Below are 24,348 nucleotides of genomic sequence, written 5' to 3'. Positions count from 1 at the left end.
AAAATGGCTTTTATTTATAAATTATGACAATTTTTGATGTAAAAATCATACTATCATTATAAGGGCACCCCAGGCAACATTATAAAATAATAAAACAATCCGGTTCATGACTCCTTTAAATGTTTGATTGCATTCGTTGTGTTGTACGACGCGAGGGAGCTTCAACGAGCTCTGAATTACGGCTTTGCAAACATTGCATTTTGCTATCTTGCTCTGCGGTGTTTCCAGTGTGAAGTATTTCCACACAGCGGCCGCAAACTGCGGAATGGATTTCCTGAGCGGTGGCGTGTCTCATAACTCTGTGTCTCATTGAGCCGCACCTCCGTTCAGGAAATCCATTCCGCAGTTTGCAGCCAGCTAGCAGACTAGCCGGCGGGAATCACTTTTGGAGTCATTTCAGCAGACAACGTTAAAGCGCAGATATGACTCAAGGATATCGGATATCTCCGCAGGTTGGATCGGGAAAATCCTATACGTGAATTACGCTGGTATCGGTCCCGATACCGATACTGGATCGGATCGGCCCCATCCCTACTTGTTTTATATGCAAAGATTTCAGGCTTAAAATCAGGGTAGAAAATCCATCCAACAATCCATACATCCACACATAAACACCAAAGATATCTGCCAGGCCAGCCTTCTAAAGCTGGCAAGAAGCAGGCATGCTAATGGAACAGTTCACAGAACACGTCCGGCTGACGATGAATATGGTGACGTGAGATGAGACTATTTTCACGGTAGTTTAAGAGAGTGAATCGAGCAGAGGACTGCTCTGTTGTTGCTTTTCATTTACTTTTTCAGGACCATAAAACTTTTTGGTCACATTTTTTTGCGACCCTGCTGACCCAATGAGCATTTCATTGTCCGATGTTCACGCCTTAATTTGGAATATTCTATAGGTTTGCATCCTTTGCAATTCATACATTTCATAATTTTTACCTTTTTTTTTGTGTGTGTGTGTGTGTGTGTGTGTGTGTGTGTGTGTTAGTTAAAGGAGCCGTATGTAAGATTGTGGCCAAAACTGGTACTGCAATCACTTTCAAATAACTGTAGAGTGGTGTATCCCCTCCCCCTCCCCCCTGACTCGAGGTTGCCAGATAGGCTGCAGGATCCAGCAGGAACGTAGGCTGCTACGTAGCTCTGGTAACTAGAGCAGAGCTGGCAACCCCGATGCCGTAACACTACTGACTTCGTGATTGGTAGATAGGTGGAGGGTGGCGCTTCAGGCCAAAACACAAGATGACAACATCAACATCAGTTGAGGGCTGCAACTTCACTTTTTAAATGACAATATCCTGGCCGGACTACTGTTGTCAATGATATAAGTATTTGAAATGAACATGATTTCTTAATGTCTAGTGACATATCAGGGCCATTTTATGATTAATTGAAATACATTTCTTACATACAGCTCCTTTAAATATCTCTTTTGACCCATATATAGACAAAAAACTGCCAGATCTGAATATAAGGTGTTTTTACTTTAAGCCACACGTTCCCTCATCAACAATTACATATAACTTATAAGTGGCTATATACAATCGTAATAGTAATTATTAAGATTGATGCGGTTTGGAATTGGTAAAAATGCTTGGAAGAATATCGATTTGCCGAATAATTATACAAACACTGTAATGTCAAGCCCAAATTAGTTCCAGGAACTACAGACAGTTCATGCAGTGGAACAAGGCTTTGATCAAATGAAAAATCCAGTCCTTGAAATGAAAGGCTGAGCCACGATCAAAGCCGTTGTAAAATACTATATAAATAAACACACACCTATCACCTCATTACATCAATAAATTATAACATTTGTGTTGCCGTTTATTTAGTGAAACCTTGCAAAGTATATGTTGTAACCAATATGTTAAATCTGTAAATGGGTTACAGTGATTTCTTTCGAACAGCAAAGGGGATTTTAGGCATTGCTCCTCGTTTTGCCTAACAACGCCCCTCAGCTGTTCTAGAATTACTGTAAACCACGGCATATATGGGCTTATTGCTTTAATATATCATAAGGAAATTACTGAGAAACTGTTTGCTGTGTTGTGTTATGTAGGCTTGTATTTGTCCACAAGACTCTCAAGAAGGTCTGATCTTCCATTACTGGGCACTGTTTGATGGTCATGCTGGTTCAGGAGCAGCAGTGATGGCTTCTAGACTTCTACACCAACACATTGTGGAGCAGCTCCAAGGTGTACTGGAGGTCCTATCTAACCTGGCATCTCTTCCGCCAACTGTATTGGGTGATGAACCCAACCACCAGCCATCCCCATGCACACATCGGGCCCTCAACAGGGCTGCATCCCTACATGGGGCCACTGGTGCACCTGGCTCCCCCTGCACCCCTCCAACACGGTTCTTTGTGGAGAAGAAGATCCATCATGAAAGCCTTGTAATTGGTGCCTTGGAGAATGCCTTCAAGATTATGGTGAGGTCCAACTCTGTGTAGTTTCCACAAAATTACTTGATGTGGTTTGAGTTACGTGAGTTAGACAGAACAGAGTTTTCCAGTTCCAATGGTATTAGATAGGAGAGAATGAAATAGCTGTATAAAATTAATCTTAATGTATTTATTTATACTAGGTGCAAATAGCCGCCTTGTTGGCAGAGGCACCATTGTATGACTAAGCCAGACAAAATTACAAAAGAAACATATCAGATAACAGGAGCAGTGGCATGGTGGTGCCTTTTTCCGAACTCCTTGTTTAACAAGTATTTAATAGGCCTATAATTGGATTTGGTATTGGGCTTTAGGAATAGGTACAAGTAATGTCCCAGTGAGGCAGCTTCCATTTCTGATTTTATAAATATAAACGCATATACTGAAAATGTTGTATACTGTTTTATAATATGCTACAATACACGAAGACGCAAATAGTATCTGTCACTATTTGCAATAAGTACAAAATAGGATCACACATCTTTGGCTGTTTGCACTTAGTGTAAATAGTTTTTAACACTGTGCACTTGGTGCAAAGAAAATTCGATAACACTTTACTTAAAATCTTTATATATATAATGCATCCTAAAAATATTATCAATGCATTAATTATGCTTTGTAATGCACCTTACAATGCATCGTATGGTCTCATGAATAATTGTAAGCACAGTTATAATACATTAATGCTTATCTATTTATTGTTACACCTTTAGAAAGTATAATACATGACAAACAACCAATTTCAGATATAACAAGGAATTATGCAAATATTAAAATGAATTTTAACTTTGATTGCATTTATTTATTAAAATAGAATGCATTATAACATACATTATGAATACATTTATAGTGCATTATACATAAATGGGCGGTTTCCTGGACAGGGTTTAAATTAAGACAGGAGTTGGCCTTAATCGAGAATAGTTCATCGTGGTAAAAAAAAATCGATTTCTGAAACAGATAAAAAACATCTGAACTAAAATAAACAAGATTAATTTAAAACAAACTGTGCTAATCTGATTTAGCACAATCTGTAAAACATGGAATGATCCAAGAAAAGCTTCAAATTGCAAGGAACAAAGATGATCCAAGTTTTCCTTGGCAATGGCAGCAGAAAAAAAGTCTGCTATCAAAAAAACTTTACAGAACAAGACAAAGAAAAACAGCACACATCAGCGGTGGAATCAAAGAAAAAGAATGCAAATGAACATACATATACAAAAACAATACATGAACTTTACTTTACTGTTTTGTGAAATGTGGGTTGACATTACAGTAGTCAGAGAGGTTTAAGACTGGCAGAGGAACTGCAAATAAAGATACTGACCAGTTGGATGAATTACTGACCGGAGTAATAGAGAGCCAATCTTTGGAGAACATACCAGATGATGACCATGGTCTCCTAGAGGAAGACTAGAGCTTCTTCGGGACGAAATTAAGGCCCAAAGTAAACCTATCAGGAGATGTGTATGTGTGTATATATATATATATATATATATATATATATATATATATAAAGGGCCATTTTAAGACTATGCTTAACCTCTGTCTGGGAGCAAAAAATTTAATTACAACTCACTCACTCATAAAATAAACAACTCACTAAACGACCTGATCATGTCCGAATCGAACTTGAACTTCAAATTACTTCATTTTTAATTGCTGAACACATGCCGACGTACTTCTGGCTAATGTAGTTCTCTTACGAGAGGTCTCTCGTACTGCGTAAGATATCTTACGCTAGGGGAAAATCCTTTTCCGCGAGATATTGAAGCCAAAAATTATCCTTAATTTTGTAATAATGCAAAACGCGTTGCAGCAGCAATGCAGACATAGGCGAGACAGCTCGCGCGCCTATTGGCTGCTCTGCGGCAACTGCAGCAGCCTATCGAGCGAGGCCTGGCGTGACGTCAGACCCAATCAGGGCACTTCGCGCCCGCTGCGTCACGTCCCGCCGAAATGGGCGTGGTCTAGGCCTATAAATATCGCTCGCAGGCAGCTATTATCTGATTTTTCATCCTTCAAGCGAAGCACACGCATCGCTGGAGCTGGATTAGAAGCCGCGCCGTCGAGAGAGAGCACCTTCAGCGGGACGAGTCACTGAAGTCGCTGGCCGCGCCGCCTTCCTGCCTTCCTGCTGCGCTTACCGGCGCTTATATCCTTCTCTTTATTGCACTGTATTTCTGTGTGTGTGTGTCGCCGCCGCTTCCCCGGCTTCTTCTGTTTCGCTTCCTGACGGACAGCGGCCGCCGTCTGCCGCCGCTTCCGTTGATATCGCGGATGAGGAAGCCCTGCTGGGAGAGGATGATTCCTGCTCTATCCTGGCGTCAGGCAGTGAGGATTGGGCGGGCTCTGAGGACCCCGCGCCCCCTGCCCGCACTTCGTCAGGCAAGAGAGCTTCCATCGAGACGGAACTCATGCGAGTACTCGCACAGGCCGCGGTGAGCCTCGGCCTCGAATGGTCTTCGCCTGAGCAGCCCGCTCACAACCGGCTGGATGGATTTTTCCTGCCTGGGGAGCGCGCTTCACCTGTGTCCAGACCGGCGCCTTTTCTTCCTGAGTTACACGAAGAAGTCGCCAAGTCCTGGAGCGCCCCCTATTCTGCTAGAGTGCGTCCTGCTGTTTCTTTGGCATTCTCCGCCGTTGACGATGCCAAGAACAAAGGATACCTCTCGCTGCCGCCGGTTGAAGAGGCGATAGCGGCCCACTTATGCCCGCCCTCCGCTGGACGGCGCGCTAAGCCGGCCCTACCCTCTAAAGCTTGCCGCACGACGTCGAGCTTGCTCCACCGCGCTTTCTCCGCCGCCGGGCAAGCTGCGTCAGCGTTGCACACCATGGCAACGCTCCAGATCTTCCAGGCCGATCTCCTCCGTAAGCTGGATGAGGAAGGACCTGACGCGATCTGCGTGCCGGACTTAAGGAGTGCCACGGACCTCGCTCTTCGTGCTACTAAGTCCGCAGCGCAAGCCATTGGACGGACTATGGCTTCTCTCACCGTGTCTGAGAGACATCTATGGCTGACGCTCTCGGAAATGGCCGAGTCTGAGCGCACCGCGTTCCTCGACGCCCCGCTTTCCGCCACAGGCCTCTTCGGATCCTCCGTCAAAGATTTCGCGGAGAGATTCGCAGAGGTACAGAAAGCGTCTCAGGCTATGAAGCACTTCCTCCCGAAGCGCTCCAGCTCTGCAGCAGACCGTGCGAAACCGTCTGCTCAGAGCTCACAGCCACAGCCACCGTCCACTGCCTCCACTTCACAGCGCCGCCAGGCCAGAAGCGCGAGACCGCGCTCCCGCTCATCCGGTCGCCGCCCCGCAGGACGCGGCTCGCGACCTAAGGTTACGGTGAAGCCCGAGGCCCCGAAGTCGTCCTAGCACAGCTAGGAAAACGACGGTGTTCCAGTCCCGCTGCGGCCGGACTCACACCAAAGCTATTCGCTCGTCCAGTTCCAGAAAATGTGACTGTTCCAGTGTTTTCTGCAGCCAACAAGTCGGTTCTGTCACCCGCTTGCCTGCACACAAATGCCGTTTTCACGGCTACCCAGATAAATCCCCAAAAGAGCGTATTTTCTGGTGTCCCGGCCACGGCCGATGGTGTTTCGTGTGTAGTAAGAATGCCCACTGCCCAGTGCCCATCCCTACACATAAGCACAGCCTGTCACACAGGGCTCGCGCACATAAAACCGACTCAGGTCGGTTGCGCTTCAAACATGGTGAATGTGCCCACTACCCAGTGCCCACTAACACCACGTTATGCATGTCTCACGGTTTCTGTAAAAACGAAACCAACGTGCACTCGCTTCACGCAAGCGAACGATGTTTTCGGTGTGATAAATGTGCCCGCTGTCCCGCGCCCACATTCACACATAGACATGACAGTTCCCACGGGAACCGCCCAGCCCTCCCCCTCGCGGTTAACCACCGTAGAGGAGTCGAGCGCGGGCAATCTGCCCGCTGTCATCAGCGCGCCCCATGCCTCAAATGTCACGAGCGACACGCTTGTGTTACAGCACACAGAAGCTTCTCCATCGCCGAGCGAGCGGAGCGCGCTTCGTATTCGACCCCTAGCTATCCATGCAGACGCATGGGCAAAGCTACCCGGGGTTTCGAAGTGGGTGCTGAACATTATAAAAAGAGGCTATTCGCTGCAGTTTCGCCGACGCCCTCGCCGCTATGTGGCGCGCGTCGAGACCACGGTAAAAACAGAAGTAGCACATCTACTTCGAGCCGAAGTGACGAAACTATTGAGAAAAGGGGCCATAGAACCTCTCTCTCAAGATCAGAGCGAGGGAGGGCTATACAGCAGATACTTCCTGGTACCGAAAAAAGACGGGGGTCTCAGACCCATACTAGATCTAAGGCAACTGAACAAAGTGCTTGTGAAGCGACAGTTCAGGATGCTCACGACCAGGCAAATCCTTGTGCAGATTCGCCAAGGAGATTGGTTTGTGTCAATAGATCTGAAAGACGCGTATTTTCAAATACAGATAGCGTCACGTCACAGGCGATTTTTGAGATTCGCCTTCGAGGGCCAGGCATATCAGTACACAGTCCTGCCGTTCGGTTTGTCCCTAGCACCCCGTACATTTACGAAGTGCATGGACGCGGCGCTCGCACCCCTCAGAATGAGAGGCATGCGAGTGCTGAATTATTTGGACGATTGGCTGATTCTAGCGCAATCTCGCGCAGTGCTCATAGAACACACGACCATTTTACTCGATCACCTCGAGGATTTGGGTCTGAGTGTCAATTGGGCGAAGAGCTCCCTGTCACCCAGTCAGAAAATATCTTTCCTGGGCACAGAACTGGACTCACTATCCATGATAGCGCGACTATCACAACAGCGCGCGGTAGACATTCGACGCACAGCGAACTCTTTTCGCTGCGGCGCGTCTGTCCCGCTCAAAAGATTTCAGAAGATGCTAGGTCTCATGGCCTCAGCATCGTCAGTACTCCAGCTGGGTCTGCTCCGCATGCGCCCGCTGCAGTTTTGGCTGAAAGCGCGAGTCCCACGCGAAGCGTGGGCACCCGCTTTGCTTCGCCTCAGGGTCAATCAGAAATGCGTTACAGCTCTGAAACCCTGGAAAGCGAACGACTGGTACCAATCAGGTGTAAGCCTGGGGACTTCCTCGAGGGTGAAAGTGGTGTCCACGGACGCGTCCACCTCGGGATGGGGAGCGCTGCTCGAGGGCAGACCGTTCTTCGGCCAGTGGTCAGAACGGGAGAAGCTCCTGCACATAAACTGCCTCGAAATGCTGGCAGTAGACAACGCGCTGACGCGCTTTTGTCCCCAAATAAAAGGTCACCACGTCTTGGTCCGTTCGGACAACATGTCTGTGGTATCCTACATAAATCGCCAGGGCGGCATCAGATCCGAGAAACTGTACAGGCTGGCAGAACGCCTCCTGGTATGGGCTCAGTGCAACCTGCGCTCGCTCAGAGCAGCGCACGTGCCAGGGATCATGAATATAGGACCAGACAGACTGTCCAGGAACAATGTTCCGGCAGGCGAATGGTCCCTACACCCACAGACAGTCCAACTGCTGTGGAAGAAATTCGGCAGAGCGGAAGTGGACCTGTTTGCGTCTCAAGAAAACGCTCACTGTCAAGAATTTTTCTCCAAGAGCAGGAGCGCGCTGTCCCATGTGTGGCCCCGCCGCCCGCTCTATGCTTTTCCCCCGTCTCTCTCCTGCCTCAGGTGATAGAACGGATCAGGGAAGAAGGATGCTCAGTACTGCTGGTAGCACCGTTCTGGAAAAACCAACCTTGGTTCCCAGCCGTGATGCAGTTAGCAAGTACTGCCCCGTGGCCAGTACCAGTGAGGAGAGATCTCCTCTCACAGGCCCGCGGCTCGATCTGGCATCCTCACCCGGATCTATGGTCCCTTCATGTCTGGGCCATCAACGGGTACATGTTGGACTCCCTAAAGGAGTATTAAACACGATCACGCAGGCTAGAGCTCCGTCTACAAGACGACTCTATTCTTCGAAATGGTCAGTGTTTTCGGGCTGGTGCACAGCCCGTGGTGTGTCACCCACAAATTGTGATGTGACGGAGGTGCTTTCCTTCCTACAAGAGCTGTTGGATGGGGGCAGGGCCCCCTCCACGCTCAAAGTTTATGTGGCGGCTATAGCAGCGTTCTCAGAAACAACGCTTGGTCAGTCAATAGGAAGGAACGATTTAGTCATCCGCTTCCTTAAAGGAGCTAAGAGACTGAATCCTCCCAGACCTCCCTCAGTCCCCGTATGGGACCTTTCTACGGTTCTGGAAGCCATGAAAGGTGCGCCATTTGAGCCTTTACAGTCAATCGATTTGAAACACCTGTCTTTCAAAACGGTGTTTTTGCTGGCTCTCGCTTCGGTGAAGCGCATAGGGGATCTGCACGCGCTCTCTGTGAGCGCGGCGTGCATGGAGTTTGGGCCCAATGACTCAAAAGTTATACTCAAACCTAAGCACGGTTATGTTCCAAAATCCCTCAACACACCGTTTAGGGCGCAGATTATCTCTCTGTCAGCCCTACCGGTCCCTGATGAGGAAAGAGACGCGAGCCTCCTTTGCCCAGTCAGGGCATTACGAGCTTATGTGTCTCGCTCGTCTGTTTTCAGACAGACGGAACAGCTCTTTGTTTCGTTTAGCGGACGTTCTAAGGGACTAGCCGCGTCGAAACAGAGCCTATCCAGATGGATAGTTGATGCTATAGCGCTGGCATACGCCTCCAAGGGCATGCAGTGCCCTTTGGGTGTCAGAGCGCATTCCACAAGAGGCATGGCCTCTTCGTGGGCTTGGTCAAGTGGGATTGCCTTGCAAGATATTTGTATGGCGGCAGGCTGGGCCTCCCCGTCTACATTTATAAGGTTTTATAACCTAGAGGTTCCCGCCCTGCAGGCCAGGCTGCTGTCGGTCTAAACTACCAGTATTATCTGACCTGATGCGTTCAGCTCAAAATGCTGCGTTTACTGAGCACAGCTCAATTTTCGACAGTTTAAAGCTGGGCAAACTGTGTAAGACCCACATTTTTTCCCATCAGTTCAGGCCGTACCCCGCCCTGTCTGTATGATGAAATTTGCGTCCCTTCGACGCTACTTTATGTGGAAAAGTGAGGCTGCACCCCTCCTTCTTCCCGGACTCTCTGTGAGTTCACTGAGTGATTGTGCACTATATGTACCCCGGGCTTTCGCCCTTGGGTCTTTGGTGTCAGATCTCAGCATGCACGGCGTTTTACACTGGGTCCCCTAGCGTAAGATATCTTACGCAGTACGAGAGACCTCTCGTAAGAGAACGTACTCGGTTACTAACGTAACCTCGGTTCTCTCTAGAAGAGGGAACGAGTACTGCGTATCTTGCCGTGCATGCACACGCTCTGGTTGCTTCGATGATGAAAAACCAGATAATAGCTGCCTGCGAGCGATATTTATAGGCCTAGACCACGCCCGTTTCGGCGGGACGTGACGCAGCGGGCGCGAAGTGCCCTGATTGGGTCTGACGTCACGCCAGGCCTCGCTCGATAGGCTGCTGCAGTTGCCGCAGAGCAGCCAATAGGCGCGCGAGCTGTCTCGCCTACAGATGGTGGACAACCAGAATGCCTATTACCGCCGCGCCAGCTGCCGCGGCGAAATCACCGCGGCAAAAATAAACCAGCCGCATTTCAAAGTCGTTCCCGAAATGACCGCCAGGTGGCGCAAAGGGACATTGTGCAAAACAGCAGCAATTGCCGTATTTAAAATGTAAGTGGGTTAAATATAAAACCCTAAGCCTAATAGGCATATTTTTCATATATATATATAGGCCTATTAGACTACAACAGAATAGAACCAAAGATAGAATCAATTTTAGAACTGAAAAAATAGAATCAAAAGTTAAAAATAGAGACGATATTAGGAGCAATGACGCTGAATATTTTTACTATTCTATTGAGGAATTAGATAAATGAAGAGCTCTCGTGAGCGATACAATTGCATAGTAATTTATAGTGATTTTCAAAAGCAGTCCTTAAAAAAAAAAAATACATGGAGTAGTTAGGCATAATTTTTGAGAGATTACGCGGAACGCGTTTTAGTTAAGATCCTGGTTTCAATGCCCTTAATGTATATAGGCTAGGCTACTGCTTTAAAAAAATGTCACAACGCGTTTTGAGATTGTTTTGAATTAAACATTGAAGTTTAAAATGTAGTCTTATGCCACACCAGGCCGAGTGGCGTTACGCATTGTTCAAAAATAAGGTTTTATTCTGGCATGTTGAATTGGCGTTAGAATTTTGTTTTAGATTTATTAGATTTAGATTTTAGATTTCGTTAGATTTATTTTTCTCATAACAGCTAAAATAACTTAATATATGCCTTGTCTTAATATTACCTACTTAGGCCTAATATAGGCAATAGGCATATAATAGCCTATATAATAAATTAGCAAAACTTGGCCACTAAATATTTAATTTTCAGTTATTTTAATTATCACAATTAAAGTTTTCATTTTATTCAATTGAACAAGCGCAACAATCAGCATTTAATCAAATATTCTAAAAGATGTATTATTAATAATAATGTTATTTCAACATAATATTTCGTTTTTTCGACATAATATGTGCGTGCAACAAGCAAGATGTGTATTTGTAAATCCGGTGATGCGTGCAAAATTTTTATCAATAAACTAGTGTTTTCTGACAGTGTCGACTGCAAAGATGAAGTTGACGATCGCCATATTTGTAGTGAACGCACCTAGAGAGAAATGCACATAAAGACATAATCAGAGAGTAGCCTTTTTCTTTTCGTTTTGAATTATTTCGTTTGAAGACATTTCAAGCTTTGTGTATTTGAGGTATTTATCATGTCTGTGTGAGGCATACGCTGAGTTTCGTTAAGTTAGGAGGATGAGATGCATGCAAGTGACCGCGCGGGCGCCTCCATGATTAGTGTCTGTTATATTTGCTTCTCTTACTTATTAAATCCAGCAATTGGTTGATGAAAAATTTATTAAAATTAAGATACAATTTATAGAAAACGAAATTCACTTTAAAGAAAGGTTTTCTACTAAACAAAACTTAATGAAGTGGTCAAAATCATGTCTGACCCACTCCATATCCATCTCTCGATATAATGCATCCTATCTTATACTCGTGCTGTTCACTTTTCATATTCAACATAGATGGAAAAAAATAACATTATAATATTTGAACAAATATGATACTAAATGAGATTATTTAATGTCTACAACAGTATAATAGGCCTATAGACTCTATTTGTACAAATTGCTGCACATTAATTTAATTAAATGAAACCTTGTAACGAATTCACACTGTAGGGTAGACTGTGTACAGTTGAGACACCTTAAATAACTTGCGTTCGCAGCAAGCACAAGTTGTGATTTTTGCTGTGCACTTGCATATTAGTGTCAGCTGGGAAGGAAATATAGAGACCAGACCTCTTGGAACTTTAATTGAATACATAGCGTTGGTAAAGCATACTGAAATTACATCCCTACAAATGTATTAGGCCCTACTGAAAATAAATGTATCGAATTTAAGCAAAGTAGCCTAAATGTTAAGACTGTAAGCCCTTTGCTTTTTTACGTAGCCTATAAAGGATTCTTATAGCCGACTTTGTGTTAATATAATTTGTAGAGAATTTTTTTTAACTCAAACATTAACACTGAAATAAATGAAACTAAATTATTGTAAATTTTTTGGCACACCACGACGAGTGGCGCTATGCATTGTTCTAAAGCCAGGTTTTATTAGTGTTCGACAAACGCGGCGGCGCGTTCATTTGAATGAAGAGCGCTTCTCGCTCGTGTGAGCGAACACACACTGGAACGTTAGGCCATGTCGCAACGAGTGAATCGTGGCAGAGTGGTTGAACTTACGTTACGATCATTTAGATGACACGGGTTCGAATCCCGAACTAACTTGGACTACTGATATTTGTATATTAGCCTATTAATGCATTGTATAGTCTATTTGTCTAGTTCTAAAACATAGTTTTTTGCTTATAGCCTATTTACAAAATAAAATCACCATGCATTTCCATTTTACACTAAGGAACAAATATTATACAATGACTTTACTTCTGTAGCCTATAATAATTCCAATCGTAATTTAAAAAGCAGTTCTGTTAAAAAAAATGTATATAGGCATATAATTATGTATATATGACGTTTAAACGACAAACAATAAAATCAGAACCAGTATTCTGTTGCGTTCATGGTTCCAGTGGCAGTAATGCATCCACGGCTTTTCAAAATGTCACAAAGCGTTTTGAGATTGTTTTGAATGAAATATTGAAGTTAATAATTAAGTGTTTTGGCACACCACGACGAGTGGCAAACTCTTTGTTTTGTTTTGCAAACTCAGCTAGCCTGTGGGGGGTTTGGAGAAGGCAATAGTTGCTTTATCGTGGGGGTGCAGGACAGAGGTGTTAATGTTCCATCTTTCATATGGAGAGTGTCGGAGCCAGCCTGAGCCTGATGAGCAGGCAAAGGCAAAATTCTTTTAAGGATTAATCTCAAAATCTCCAAAAGTCCATATGTAGGCCCTATATCTTATTAAATTATAAATATTGTAGTTTTATTGATTGTATTTAAAGGTTTTCCACACACAATTTCAATTTAGCAGATACAGAGCTCTTTAATTCGCGACCCACCTCCTTTTATTGTAAGGTGAATTCAGCAAGGCATGTTGTATCTTTGAAGGAACAAAAGCTATTTGTTACAGTTTTTTTCTTTCGTGATTTGTGTGGATGACACACAGCGACATATACAGTATTATCAGCTGTATGGTGGTTTTTTACGATGAAATGCTTCATTTCGAGAAAGACCCGGCGCGCGCAGTGAGGGAGACCAAACTTACTAAAAAAATATCCAGCGCGAGAGAGGCAAAAAAACCCGCCTGTTCTTAATTTATGTTGCTTTGAACTTTTTTCGTTTTGTACCGTTTTAATTTTTTAATTTAGCTGCAATTTCTTTGACAATAGAAATTTTAAATGTTGCAAGAATAAGATTTTGTGTTTCTTATTTTGCATCACAAAGGGAATAAACTCTATCGATGCAACCCTGTTTAAATAAATAAACTGTCCCGACACTTTATTCGTACCTTGAAATGTGCGATGGGTTTTCAAACTTAATTAATTTTCTTTTTCTTTTACATTTTCATTGTTTATTTTTTAATTGAAAGCTATACTGTTGAAAGTATTTTTCTGATTTGTTCGATCTGTTTTGAAAAATGTCTTCCGTTGCTATGGCTGGGTATCACTGTCAGTCATCTCAATCTCGTGAATGATTCACACACACAACAAAAATAATTTAGCAGATTAAAGACGAGCTTCATCATCTTCATTTTCTGGTGCGATCGGCTGACGGTCTTCCTTCATCAGATGTGTCGTCTTTGCAGCGGCTCAACTGGAATGTAGCAAATTTATGTTGTAATGTACAATTGATAATTAAACAAGATGATTGACTTTAATAAACAGATGCATATTTAAGCATCAAGAACGGAAAAACATAAACACTGTCGGCTACACTGAGATTCGATCTCAGATCGTTTGAAGCTCCCAGAGGCTATTGTTAATGCATTGACCACATAGCTATCGCCTGAATAGCCTAGGTCTACTATTTTCTCTGTTTTAAAAGTTTGTTATATTCTTTTTATTTTTTTAACATTGACAATTTACTGAAAAAAAACAATATAGTGTAGCAATATTTTAGAACTATCAAATCTCTCTGCATTAATAATAAAAAAGTAGCCCATGTTTGTTCGGGATTTGAAACCGTGTCATCTGAATTATTGAAACGTAAGTTATAGCCTACAACTCGGCCACAAATTTGTTTTGTTTTATTTTGTTTGAAATGTATGTTTACATATTTTGCTTTCGTTAATGTTAACCAATTCTGTTGTAGCATAATAGGCCTATATTTTTTCCCTAAAAGTTGTTTTATTCTCTGCTTTGTTTGTTTATATTTTTACATATTCAATCAGTCTCATTTTTGTTCAAATAATGAAAAAAGTTTTGTTTTTTTTACAAGATCTAGCGCCATTTTTTTTTTTTTTTTTTTTTTTTTTAAATAAACAGATAGGAAACTTACCTTTTAAAATGCCGCAGTTGCTGCTGTTTTGCCCTGTCACTTGCGCCACCCGGTATAGCCTAGTCATTTCGCGAATGACTTTGAAATTCGACTGGTTTATTTTTGCTGCGGCAGTAGGCTAATAGGCATTGTGGTTGATTATTTATTAAAGAATTCAATTGATAATCATAACAACATGTAAGCCTATTTAATTCTGAATATAACAAAGAATGCTTAAACCGACTAACATCGGTTAGTAACAGCGAGTCCTGAAAATGTTTTAATTTTACGGTAAGTTATTTTAATTTATTTCACTGTTATGTTTCAGTTAATAAATCTACAAACACATTAAAATAACATGAAGTAAAGGACAAGTAACCTATTGACATAGCCTTTCTAAATGATAGAAAAACTGGGCACACAATGTTAACGTGTGTCTACTTTGTTTAAATGTAATGAATTTGAATTCGTTTAACCACAATATTTATCTTGAATTTATCTGTGACCTCAGCTCAGATTACTGCCGCGGCAGATTACGTCATAAAGAGAATAAACTGACACTTTTCAAAGTCTGTGATTACAGCGCCACTCAGCGGTAAAAGGCAGCAAATACACATCCCAATTTTGCCGCCGCGGGAACGGCGGCGGTAAAAGTCTCATTCTGGTTGTCCACCATCTGTATGTCTGCATTGCTGCTGCAACGCGTTTTGCATTATTACAAAATTAAGGATAATTTTTGGCTTCAATATCTCGCGGAAAAGGATTTTCCCCTAGCGTAAGATATCTTACGCAGTACTCGTTCCCTCTTCTAGAGAGAACCGAGGTTACGTTAGTAACCGAGTACGTTCTAATGTAGTTGTCACAACAGATGTTGTCAGTTCTTGTTTTGAGCCTTGTTTGTGAAGTTTTTCGGTTCCTGTCATTTTTGAGTTCCTGTTCCCTGTGTTTATTTCCTGTTTCAGTTTGTTTCCATAGTCACGGATTAGTTTCCTTATTAAATCATTATGTCCTTCTGTGTCTAGTTTAGTTGCTCATTTCTAATGTGTATATATAGCCTGTGTTTCTGTTTCTTTGTTTGTCGGTAGTCTTTGTTTTTGCAAAGCTGTGACACTGTTTGTTTCTCTCATATCTGTTCAGATTATCTCATTTTGATTTATTAAAACTTCTTCAAAAGATCCCCATTTCAGTTCTCCTTCTTCCCAACCTGCACAGTTACAGTAATATGTACATTTTTAAAAATTAAGAAATTTAATGTATCCTTTAATTTAGCAAGATAGTTTCATTAAGATATAAAATTCCTGGCTGAAATGGCAGCACAAAAAGTTTCACATAATAATAACAAAAAATAATAATAACAAATACATAAAATACAACACAAAATAAACAATGCATAAATACAATTTTATCCAGCACTCAAATAAAGTGTGCTTTTGTGAAATGGTGTGCATTCATATGAGATGAAGACTGTATCAATAAGTGTGTGTGTTAAAATTATACATGGTGCGGGTTAAACCTCTCAGTGTATTTCACCATGCTGAAATTAAGTGATTCGCTGTGTTTGGCTAAACGTCGAAGAGAATTCTCACGCTCATTGTTTGCCACCACTGTAAATAGGCAACACTGTGCTTCTAGCATATATATACAGTGAGGAAAATAAGTATTTGAACACCCTGCTATTTTGCAAGTTCTCCCACTTGGAAATCATGGAGGGGTCTGAAATTGTCATCGTAGGTGCATGCCCACTGTGAGAGACATAATAAAAAAAAACTAAAAAAACAAACAGAAATCACAATATATGATTTTTTAACTATTTATTTGTATGATACAGCTGCAAATAAGTATTTGAACACCTGTCTATCAGCTAGAATTCTGACCCTCAAAGACCTGTTAGTCTGCCTTTAAAATGTCCACCTCCACTCCATTTATTATCTTAAATTAGATGCACCTGTTTGAGGTCGTTAGCTGCATAAAGACACCTGTCCACCCCATACAATCAGTAAGAATCCAACTACTAACATGGCCAAGACCAAAGAGCTGTCCAAAGACACTAGAGACAAAATTGTACACCTCCACAAGGCTGGAAAGGGCTACGGGGAAATTGCCAAGCAGCTTGGTGAAAAAAGGTCCACTGTTGGAGCAATCATTAGAAAATGGAAGAAGCTAAACATGACTGTCAATCTCCCTCGGACTGGGGCTCCATGCAAGATCTCACCTCGTGGGGTCTCAATGATCCTAAGAAAGGTGAGAAATCAGCCCAGAACTACACGGGAGGAGCTGGTCAATGACCTGAAAAGAGCTGGGACCACCATTTCCAAGGTAACTGTTGGTAATACACTAAGACGTCATGGTTTGAAATCATGCATGGCACGGAGGGTTCCCCTGCTTAAACCAGCACATGTCAAGGCCCGTCTTAAGTTTGCCAATGACCATTTGGATGATCCAGAGGAGTCATGGGAGAAAGTCATGTGGTCAGATGAGACCAAAATAGAACTTTTTGGTCATAATTCCACTAAACGTGTTTGGAGGAAGAAGAATGATGAGTACCATCCCAAGAACACCATCCCTACTGTGAAGCATGAGGGTGGTAGCATCATGCTTTGGGGGTGTTTTTCTGCACATGGGACAGGGCGACTGCACTGTATTAAGGAGAGGATGACCGGGGCCATGTATTGCGAGATTTTGGGGAACAACCTCCTTCCCTCAGTTAGAGCATTGAAGATGGGTCAAGGCTGGGTCTTCCAACATGACAATGACCCGAAGCACACAGCCAGGATAACCAAGGAGTGGCTCTGTAAGAAGCATATCAAGGTTCTGGCGTGGCCTAGCCAGTCTCCAGACCTAAACCCAATAGAGAATCTTTGGAGGGAGCTCAAACTCTGTGTTTCTCAGCGACAGCCCAGAAACCTGACTGATCTAGAGAAGATCTGTGTGGAGGAGTGGGCCAAAATCCCTCCTGCAGTGTGTGCAAACCTGGTGAAAAACTACAGGAAACGTTTGACCTCTGTAATTGCAAACAAAGGCTACTGTACCAAATATTAACATTGATTTTCTCAGGTGTTCAAATACTTATTTGCAGCTGTATCATACAAATAAATAGTTACAAAATCATACATTGTGATTTCTGGATTTTTTTTTTTAGATTATGTCTCTCACAGTGGACATGCACCTACGATGACAATTTCAGACCCCTCCATGATTTCTAAGTGGGAGAACTTGCAAAATAGCAGGGTGTTCAAATACTTATTTTCCTCACTGTATATATATACACATACACATACACACTATAGCATAGCATGGTTATGCAAAGAGTGAAAAATAGACAATGGAACATTCTTATTATCGTGTTTTACCAGCGACAACAGGAGAATCAGTACCTGTACTGTTGAAGGTCTGAAGTCAGAAAGTCTGACAAAGACAAAAAAGAAAAAAAGAAAAAGAACAAAGTAGAAAATGAGAGTAAACAGCGATATGGTATACACAGTGACAGAGTATAAAGTGTAGACCTTACGTGTAGACTACTCGCTAAAACTCACTGGTTTAATTGTAACCATTGTACATTAAACTTTGAATTTCTTAACAGATTACCTCAAATTTTTTACATTTTGCCAACTTATTCAGGTTTACAGTGTAGAGAACTGAATACTCTGGCTATAACACCTGTAACCATGGCAAAATCACTGTAAGACTGATCTCAAGTGGCTTTTTGTTTTTATTAAGTAGCAGCAAAAAAATATATAATAATATGGTAAAAGACAACACTATTCAAGAAATATTTTAATTTCCTGCCAATAATTACAATAATGACAATAAATACAATAACAATAAATAATTGTTGCGACGTAATATTTCTCATTAGCCTAAATTTTATTTTTGATACATAAAATGTATAGAAATCTGCTGATGTGTGGCCAAAGGTATGCATATATTAGATGTTTTTCAACGATTTTAAACATGGTTTATCCAAATAAATTTAGTAACAGTTTATTTTATAGTTGCTTTTCTTTCTTTCATCTCCATGTCTCTATGCATTTGTGTTTATTTCAGGATGCCCAAATCGAGAGGGAAAAATCTATATACAACATCTCTGGTGGCTGCACTGTGCTTGTAGTTGTCTTCCTACTGGGAAAGCTGTATGTTGCCAATGCTGGAGATAGCAGGTAAGACAAATTTGAGATATTTATACACATGTTTGTACAGGTTTGTTAATTTCCATATATGTAAATGTGTGTTGGGTGTGTGTGTGTGTGTGTGTGTGTGTGTGTGTGTGTGTGTGTGTGTGTGTGTGTGTGTGTGTGTGTGTGTGTGTGTGTGTGTGTGTGTGTGTGTGTGTGTGTGTGTGTGTGTGTGTGTGTGTGTGTGTGTGTGTGTGTGTGTTTTACCCCTCAGAGCCATTATAATCAGAAATGGAGAGATAATTCATATGTCCACAGAATTCACCCCTGAGTCAGAGAGACAGAGACTTCAGTTCCTTGTAAGTTGCAATGTCATTCACTCTTCTTCATTAATAATCTTAAGTGGGGAGGAAAAAGATAATCTCTAATAAACCTTTACAGAATGCTGATCTGCTCCAATCTGAACTAAGAAAGTATGAAGTTATGTTTACCACTGGCTTTATATTACTCATAAATTGAAAACCCCCACTATAAAACACCATCAGGAAAATCTCAAAGGAACCAGCAGTGACTTAGTCTTCTGTGTTCTGATGTCATGCCTGTGCCACTCTATGAAGTTTAAGTGCTTGGATTTACCACAGTTATAGCTGACAGGATAACTTGTGGTGTTTTGTGTAAATGAATTACGAATGAATGTACCATCGTTGGTCGCACTGTCATTCTTATATTCATCGTTCATCATTTTCAGTAAAGTTTGAATATCAAACATATCTGTAACATATAAAGCAATAGTGACACTTGTGAAACTTGTGTGTTGAGACATTACTGTTGGATCCAATGTAGTTGGCACTGAATCATCTTTTATTTTTTCAGTCTCTCTTTTCTCTCTGAAAAGCCTACGTCGAATTGTGTATTTTTTTATTTTTTTTTAACAAATCTGCAGTAAAACAAACGAACAGTGTCTTACTGATGCAATCTGGAACTTTGCTAAAAAAAAGTTAATCCATGCTTAGGTCACAAGGAAGGCAATGCAAAGACTGTGCTTTCCATAACTTCCTCAGAGGCATCTCTATAATTTTTGTTGCTTGAGTAATTCTATGTCTCTCTCGTATTTCTACTTCATGACATGCACAAATCAGTGCTAAAGAGGCAATGATGTAAAAACAGGTGTTGATCTTCTTCTCCAGAGGTGGTCTTTCATCGCACTATTACATCATATTGATGCAAAATCTGAAACGAGACGTTTTGTGGTCTTGGTTTCAATAAAAGCTGTTTTTGGATTAATGAGGAAGTTTTGAGTTCTGAAACTTGCAGGATGACCTCTTGGAGTTGTGGCCCAATGGTTTGAGAAGTGGACTTGTAACCCGAAGGTCGCGGGTTCAAGTCTCAGTACCGGCAGGAAATGTAGGTGGGGGAAGTGTATGAACAGCGCACTCTTCCACTCTCATTACCCACAACTGAGGTGCCATTGAGCAAGGAACCTAACCCCCAATCGCTCCCAGGGCGCCACAGCAAAAAATGGTTGCCCACTGCTCCAGGGTGTGTGTTCAATACTAACTGCTGTGTGTATGCACTTGGATGGGTGAAATGCAGAGTACAAATTCCGAGTATGGGACATCATACTTGGCTACATGTCACTTCACATGTCTAAAAGAACATGGGAAATTAGGTTTTTCTTAATTCATAACCCCTTTAAGCAGTTTCACGAAGAAGAGTGTTTTACAAACACAAGCCAAAGGTGACACTCTACATTACACCCCTTTTTATTTATGAATTTTGTGCTATTATGAGCTGAATTACAGTATGGAGTCAATATAATGCCACATATGTTTGCAAAAGAATAAAGTATTTCAAAAAAACAAAGTTTTGCAAAAGAAAAATATAGTATTAATCAAAAAAGTTGTTTTGCAAACAAAAATAATTGCAAAATAAAAATAAAGTAGTGCAAAAATAAAGATATAATTAATTAAGATATACTCCTTTTATTCTGCGTTTCAGTCAAGTGTGAGTTTGCGATACCATTTTGCATTTTCCCTTTGCGCTTCACTTTTCTTTGCGTTTCACTTCATGTAACTGTTTCGACATGGGGGTGGAGTCAAGAAACTGGGGCGTGTTCAGCGGCATGGTCATGCCTCCCAAGTGTTGTCATCAGCTTGAGACTCAGATCAGCACAGATAAATCCCAGTGGCTGAGAGATGTGCATTTGGATAGTTCTCTTACGAGAGGTCTCTCGTACTGCGTAAGATATCTTACGCTAGGGGAAAATCCTTTTCCGCGAGATATTGAAGCCAAAAATTATCCTTAATTTTGTAATAATGCAAAACGCGTTGCAGCAGCAATGCAGACATAGGCGAGACAGCTCGCGCGCCTATTGGCTGCTCTGCGGCAACTGCAGCAGCCTATCGAGCGAGGCCTGGCGTGACGTCAGACCCAATCAGGGCACTTCGCGCCCGCTGCGTCACGTCCCGCCGAAATGGGCGTGGTCTAGGCCTATAAATATCGCTCGCAGGCAGCTATTATCTGATTTTTCATCCTTCAAGCGAAGCACACGCATCGCTGGAGCTGGATTAGAAGCCGCGCCGTCGAGAGAGAGCACCTTCAGCGGGACGAGTCACTGAAGTCGCTGGCCGCGCCGCCTTCCTTGCCTTCCTGCTGCGCTTTCCGGCATTATATCCTTTCTCTGCTACTGTGTTTATGTATGTGTGTGTGCTCGCCGCCGCGACACACACTCCCATTGCACTAAAAGAGCTGGCCGTCTTTTTCAAGACGCCCCTTTTCCTGATCACGCAGCTCTCGCACTCGCTGACGGCGACTGCCCTCACTGCGAGTTAGGTACTGCCTATGGTGACTCTGAGGACTCACCTGGCATCCTTCTCCGAGACTGCTCCTCCGCCCCCCCCCCCCCCCCAACCCGCAAAGCTTGCCGGTTCGCCCGCTTGCCTTGCCTGCTTGGGGGACGATACCTGTTCTCCCTCTGTTCGAGCCGCGCACACCGCGCCGCTCACAGAGGATGTCAGGAGCGGGCGGTCACGGGGCTAGCTTTCTCTCTCCCTCTGTTCAAGCCGCGCAAACTGCGCCGCTCACAAGGGAGGCTGGAAGCGGACGGTCGGGGTTAGTTTTTCTTTACGTTATAAGAAAGCTACCCTGCCTTCTGCGCCCCATTCATGCGTCACTCACCGGCGAAAGGAGAAAGATGTGTTTTTTAGTCCCTCCGAGGATGGACTGACCTTCAATTTCTCATACATATTCCCAGTTCCCTGATCATGCGACTGGAAATATCAATATTGCAGCAGGCGAGCCTGTTTTAATACAAGCGCGCCTGCAAGCATACGCCGAAGAAAGCATGTGACGCTCTTATATGCTCGTGCATCCGAAAACCTTTGCGTTCCCCCCCTGTGGCTCAGTGGCGGAATCATTGGTTTTTCCCACGAGAGACCGGAGTTCTAATCCCGGTCTAGCGGCAGTTAAAATTATGCCGCCAATGCTTCGCTCTGTCAGTTCCCTGAAAAGCGACTGCAGACGTGCATTTTGCAGCCAACGAGCGCGTTGCACAACCCGCTCGCCTGCACCCAAACACCGTTTCTATGGTTTCCGTGCGTCACTGGCGAAAGGAGAAAAGAGCGTTTTCTGGTCCCCCCGCGGATGGACCGACCTCGTCTTTCTCGTACATTTCTCATTCCCCTCTGAAGTTCGGGCGACTGGAAATGTCTGTATTGCAGTGAGCAAGCCTGTTGTAATACACGCATGCCTGCAAACAAACGCCAGCACGTTGACGCTCTCTTATAATACTCGCGCTAACTGAGTTACAATGTGTCTCCCCCTGTGGCCCAGTGGCAGACTCTCAGGTTTTTGCACGCGAGAGACCCGCGTTCGATCCCCGGGTCTACCGGCAGATAAAATTATGCCGTCAATGCTCGCTCTGTCAGTTCCCTGAAAAGGCGACTGCAGATGTGTATTTTGCAGCCAACGAGCGCGTTGTACAACCCGCTCGCCTGCACCCAAACACCGTTTCTATGGTGTTCCGTGCGTCACTGGCGTAAGGAAAAAAGGGAGTTTTTCTGGTCCCGTTGCGGACGGACCAATCTCCTTTTTCCTATACATTTCCCATTCCCCTCTGGAATTCAGGCGACTGGAAATGTCAATATTGCAGTGAACAAGCCTGTTGTAATGCACGCAGGCCTGCAATAAACGCCAGCATGTTGACGCTCTCTGTTTCTATGGCAACTTCTCGCTCGTTCAGTTCCAGTAAATGTGACTGTTCCAGTGTATCCTGCAGTAAACAAGTCGGTTCTGTCACCCGCTTGCCTGCACACAAACGCCATTTTTACGGCTACCCAGATAAATCCCATAAGTGTGAATTTTTTCTGGTGTCCCGGCCACGGCCGATGGTGCTTTATGTGTAAGAAGAATGCCCACTGCCCAGTGCCCATCTCTACACACAAGCACAGCCCGTCACACAGGGCTCGTGCACATGAATCGGCTCAGACCGATTGCGCTTCAAACATGGTGAATGTGCCCACTAACACCACGTTATGCATGTCTCACGGTTTCTGTAAAAACGAAACCAACGTGCACTCGCTTCACGCAAGCGAACGATGCTTTCGGTGTGATAAATGTGCCCGCTGTCCCGCGCCCACATCCACACATAGACATGACAGTTCCCACGGGAACCGCCCAGCCCTCCCCCTCGCGGTTAACCACCGCAGAGGAGTCGAGCGCGGGCAATCTGCCCGCTGTCATCAGCGCGCCCCATGCCTCAAATGTCACGAGCGACACGCTTGTGTTACAGCACACCGAAGCTTCTCCATCGCTGAGCGAGCGGAGCGCGCTTCGTATTCGACCCCTAGCTATCCATGCAGACGCATGGGCAAAGCTACCCGGGGTTTCGAAGTGGGTGCTGAACATTATAGAAAGAGGCTATTCGCTGCAGTTTCGCCGACGCCCTCGCCGCTATGTGGCGCGCGTCGAGACCACGGTAAAAGCAGAAGTAGCACATCTACTTCGAGCCGAGGTGACGAAACTATTGAGCAAAGGGGCCATAGAACCTCTCTCTCAAGATCAGAGCGAGGGAGGGCTATACAGCAGATACTTCCTGGTACCGAAAAAAGACGGGGGTCTCAGACCCATACTAGATCTAAGGCAACTGAACAAAGTGCTTGTGAAGCGACAGTTCAGGATGCTCACGACCAGGCAAATCCTTGTGCAGATTCGCCAAGGAGATTGGTTTGTGTCAATAGATCTGAAAGACGCGTGTTTTCAAATACAGATAGCGTCACGTCACAGGCGATATTTGAGATTCGCCTTCGAGGGCCAGGCATATCAGTACACAGTCCTGCCGTTCGGTTTGTCCCTAGCACCCCGTACATTTACGAAGTGCATGGATGCGGCGCTCGCACCCCTCAGAATGAGAGGCATGCGAGTGCTGAACTATTTGGACGATTGGCTGATTCTAGCGCAATCTCGCGCAGTGCTCATAGAACACACGACCATTTTATTCGATCACCTCGAGGATTTGGGTCTGAGTGTCAATTGGGCGAAGAGCTCCCTGTCTCCCAGTCAGAAAATATCTTTCCTGGGCACAGAACTGGACTCACTATCCATGATAGCGCGACTATCACAACAGCGCGCGGTAGACATTCGACGCACAGCGAACTCTTTTCGCTGCGGCGCGTCTGTCCCGCTCAAGAGATTTCAGAAGATGCTAGGTCTCATGGCCTCAGCATCGTCAGTGCTCCAGCTGGGTCTG

General features: G+C 43.8%; 1 protein-coding gene across 1 annotated transcript in view; it reads left to right on the top strand.

The window, feature by feature from the left end:
* Positions 1 to 24,348, top strand: part of LOC309496318 (protein phosphatase 1H-like) — a gene marked incomplete at both ends in the record, with an annotated part of 153,642 nt that overhangs the window by 66,637 nt on the left and 62,657 nt on the right. Inside the window, 3 exons of the mRNA XM_082166317.1 lie at positions 2,060 to 2,431; positions 18,535 to 18,647; positions 18,877 to 18,961. Of these exons, the coding sequence (XP_082022443.1) occupies positions 2,060 to 2,431; positions 18,535 to 18,647; positions 18,877 to 18,961 (570 nt within the window). The remainder of the gene's footprint in view (positions 1 to 2,059; positions 2,432 to 18,534; positions 18,648 to 18,876; positions 18,962 to 24,348) is intronic.

The sequence above is a fragment of the Leuciscus leuciscus genome, assembly GCF_965113295.1.
Source record: "Leuciscus leuciscus genome assembly, chromosome: 4".
Lineage (NCBI taxonomy): Eukaryota > Metazoa > Chordata > Actinopteri > Cypriniformes > Leuciscidae > Leuciscus > Leuciscus leuciscus.
This window is presented reverse-complemented; position numbering and strand designations above follow the sequence as displayed.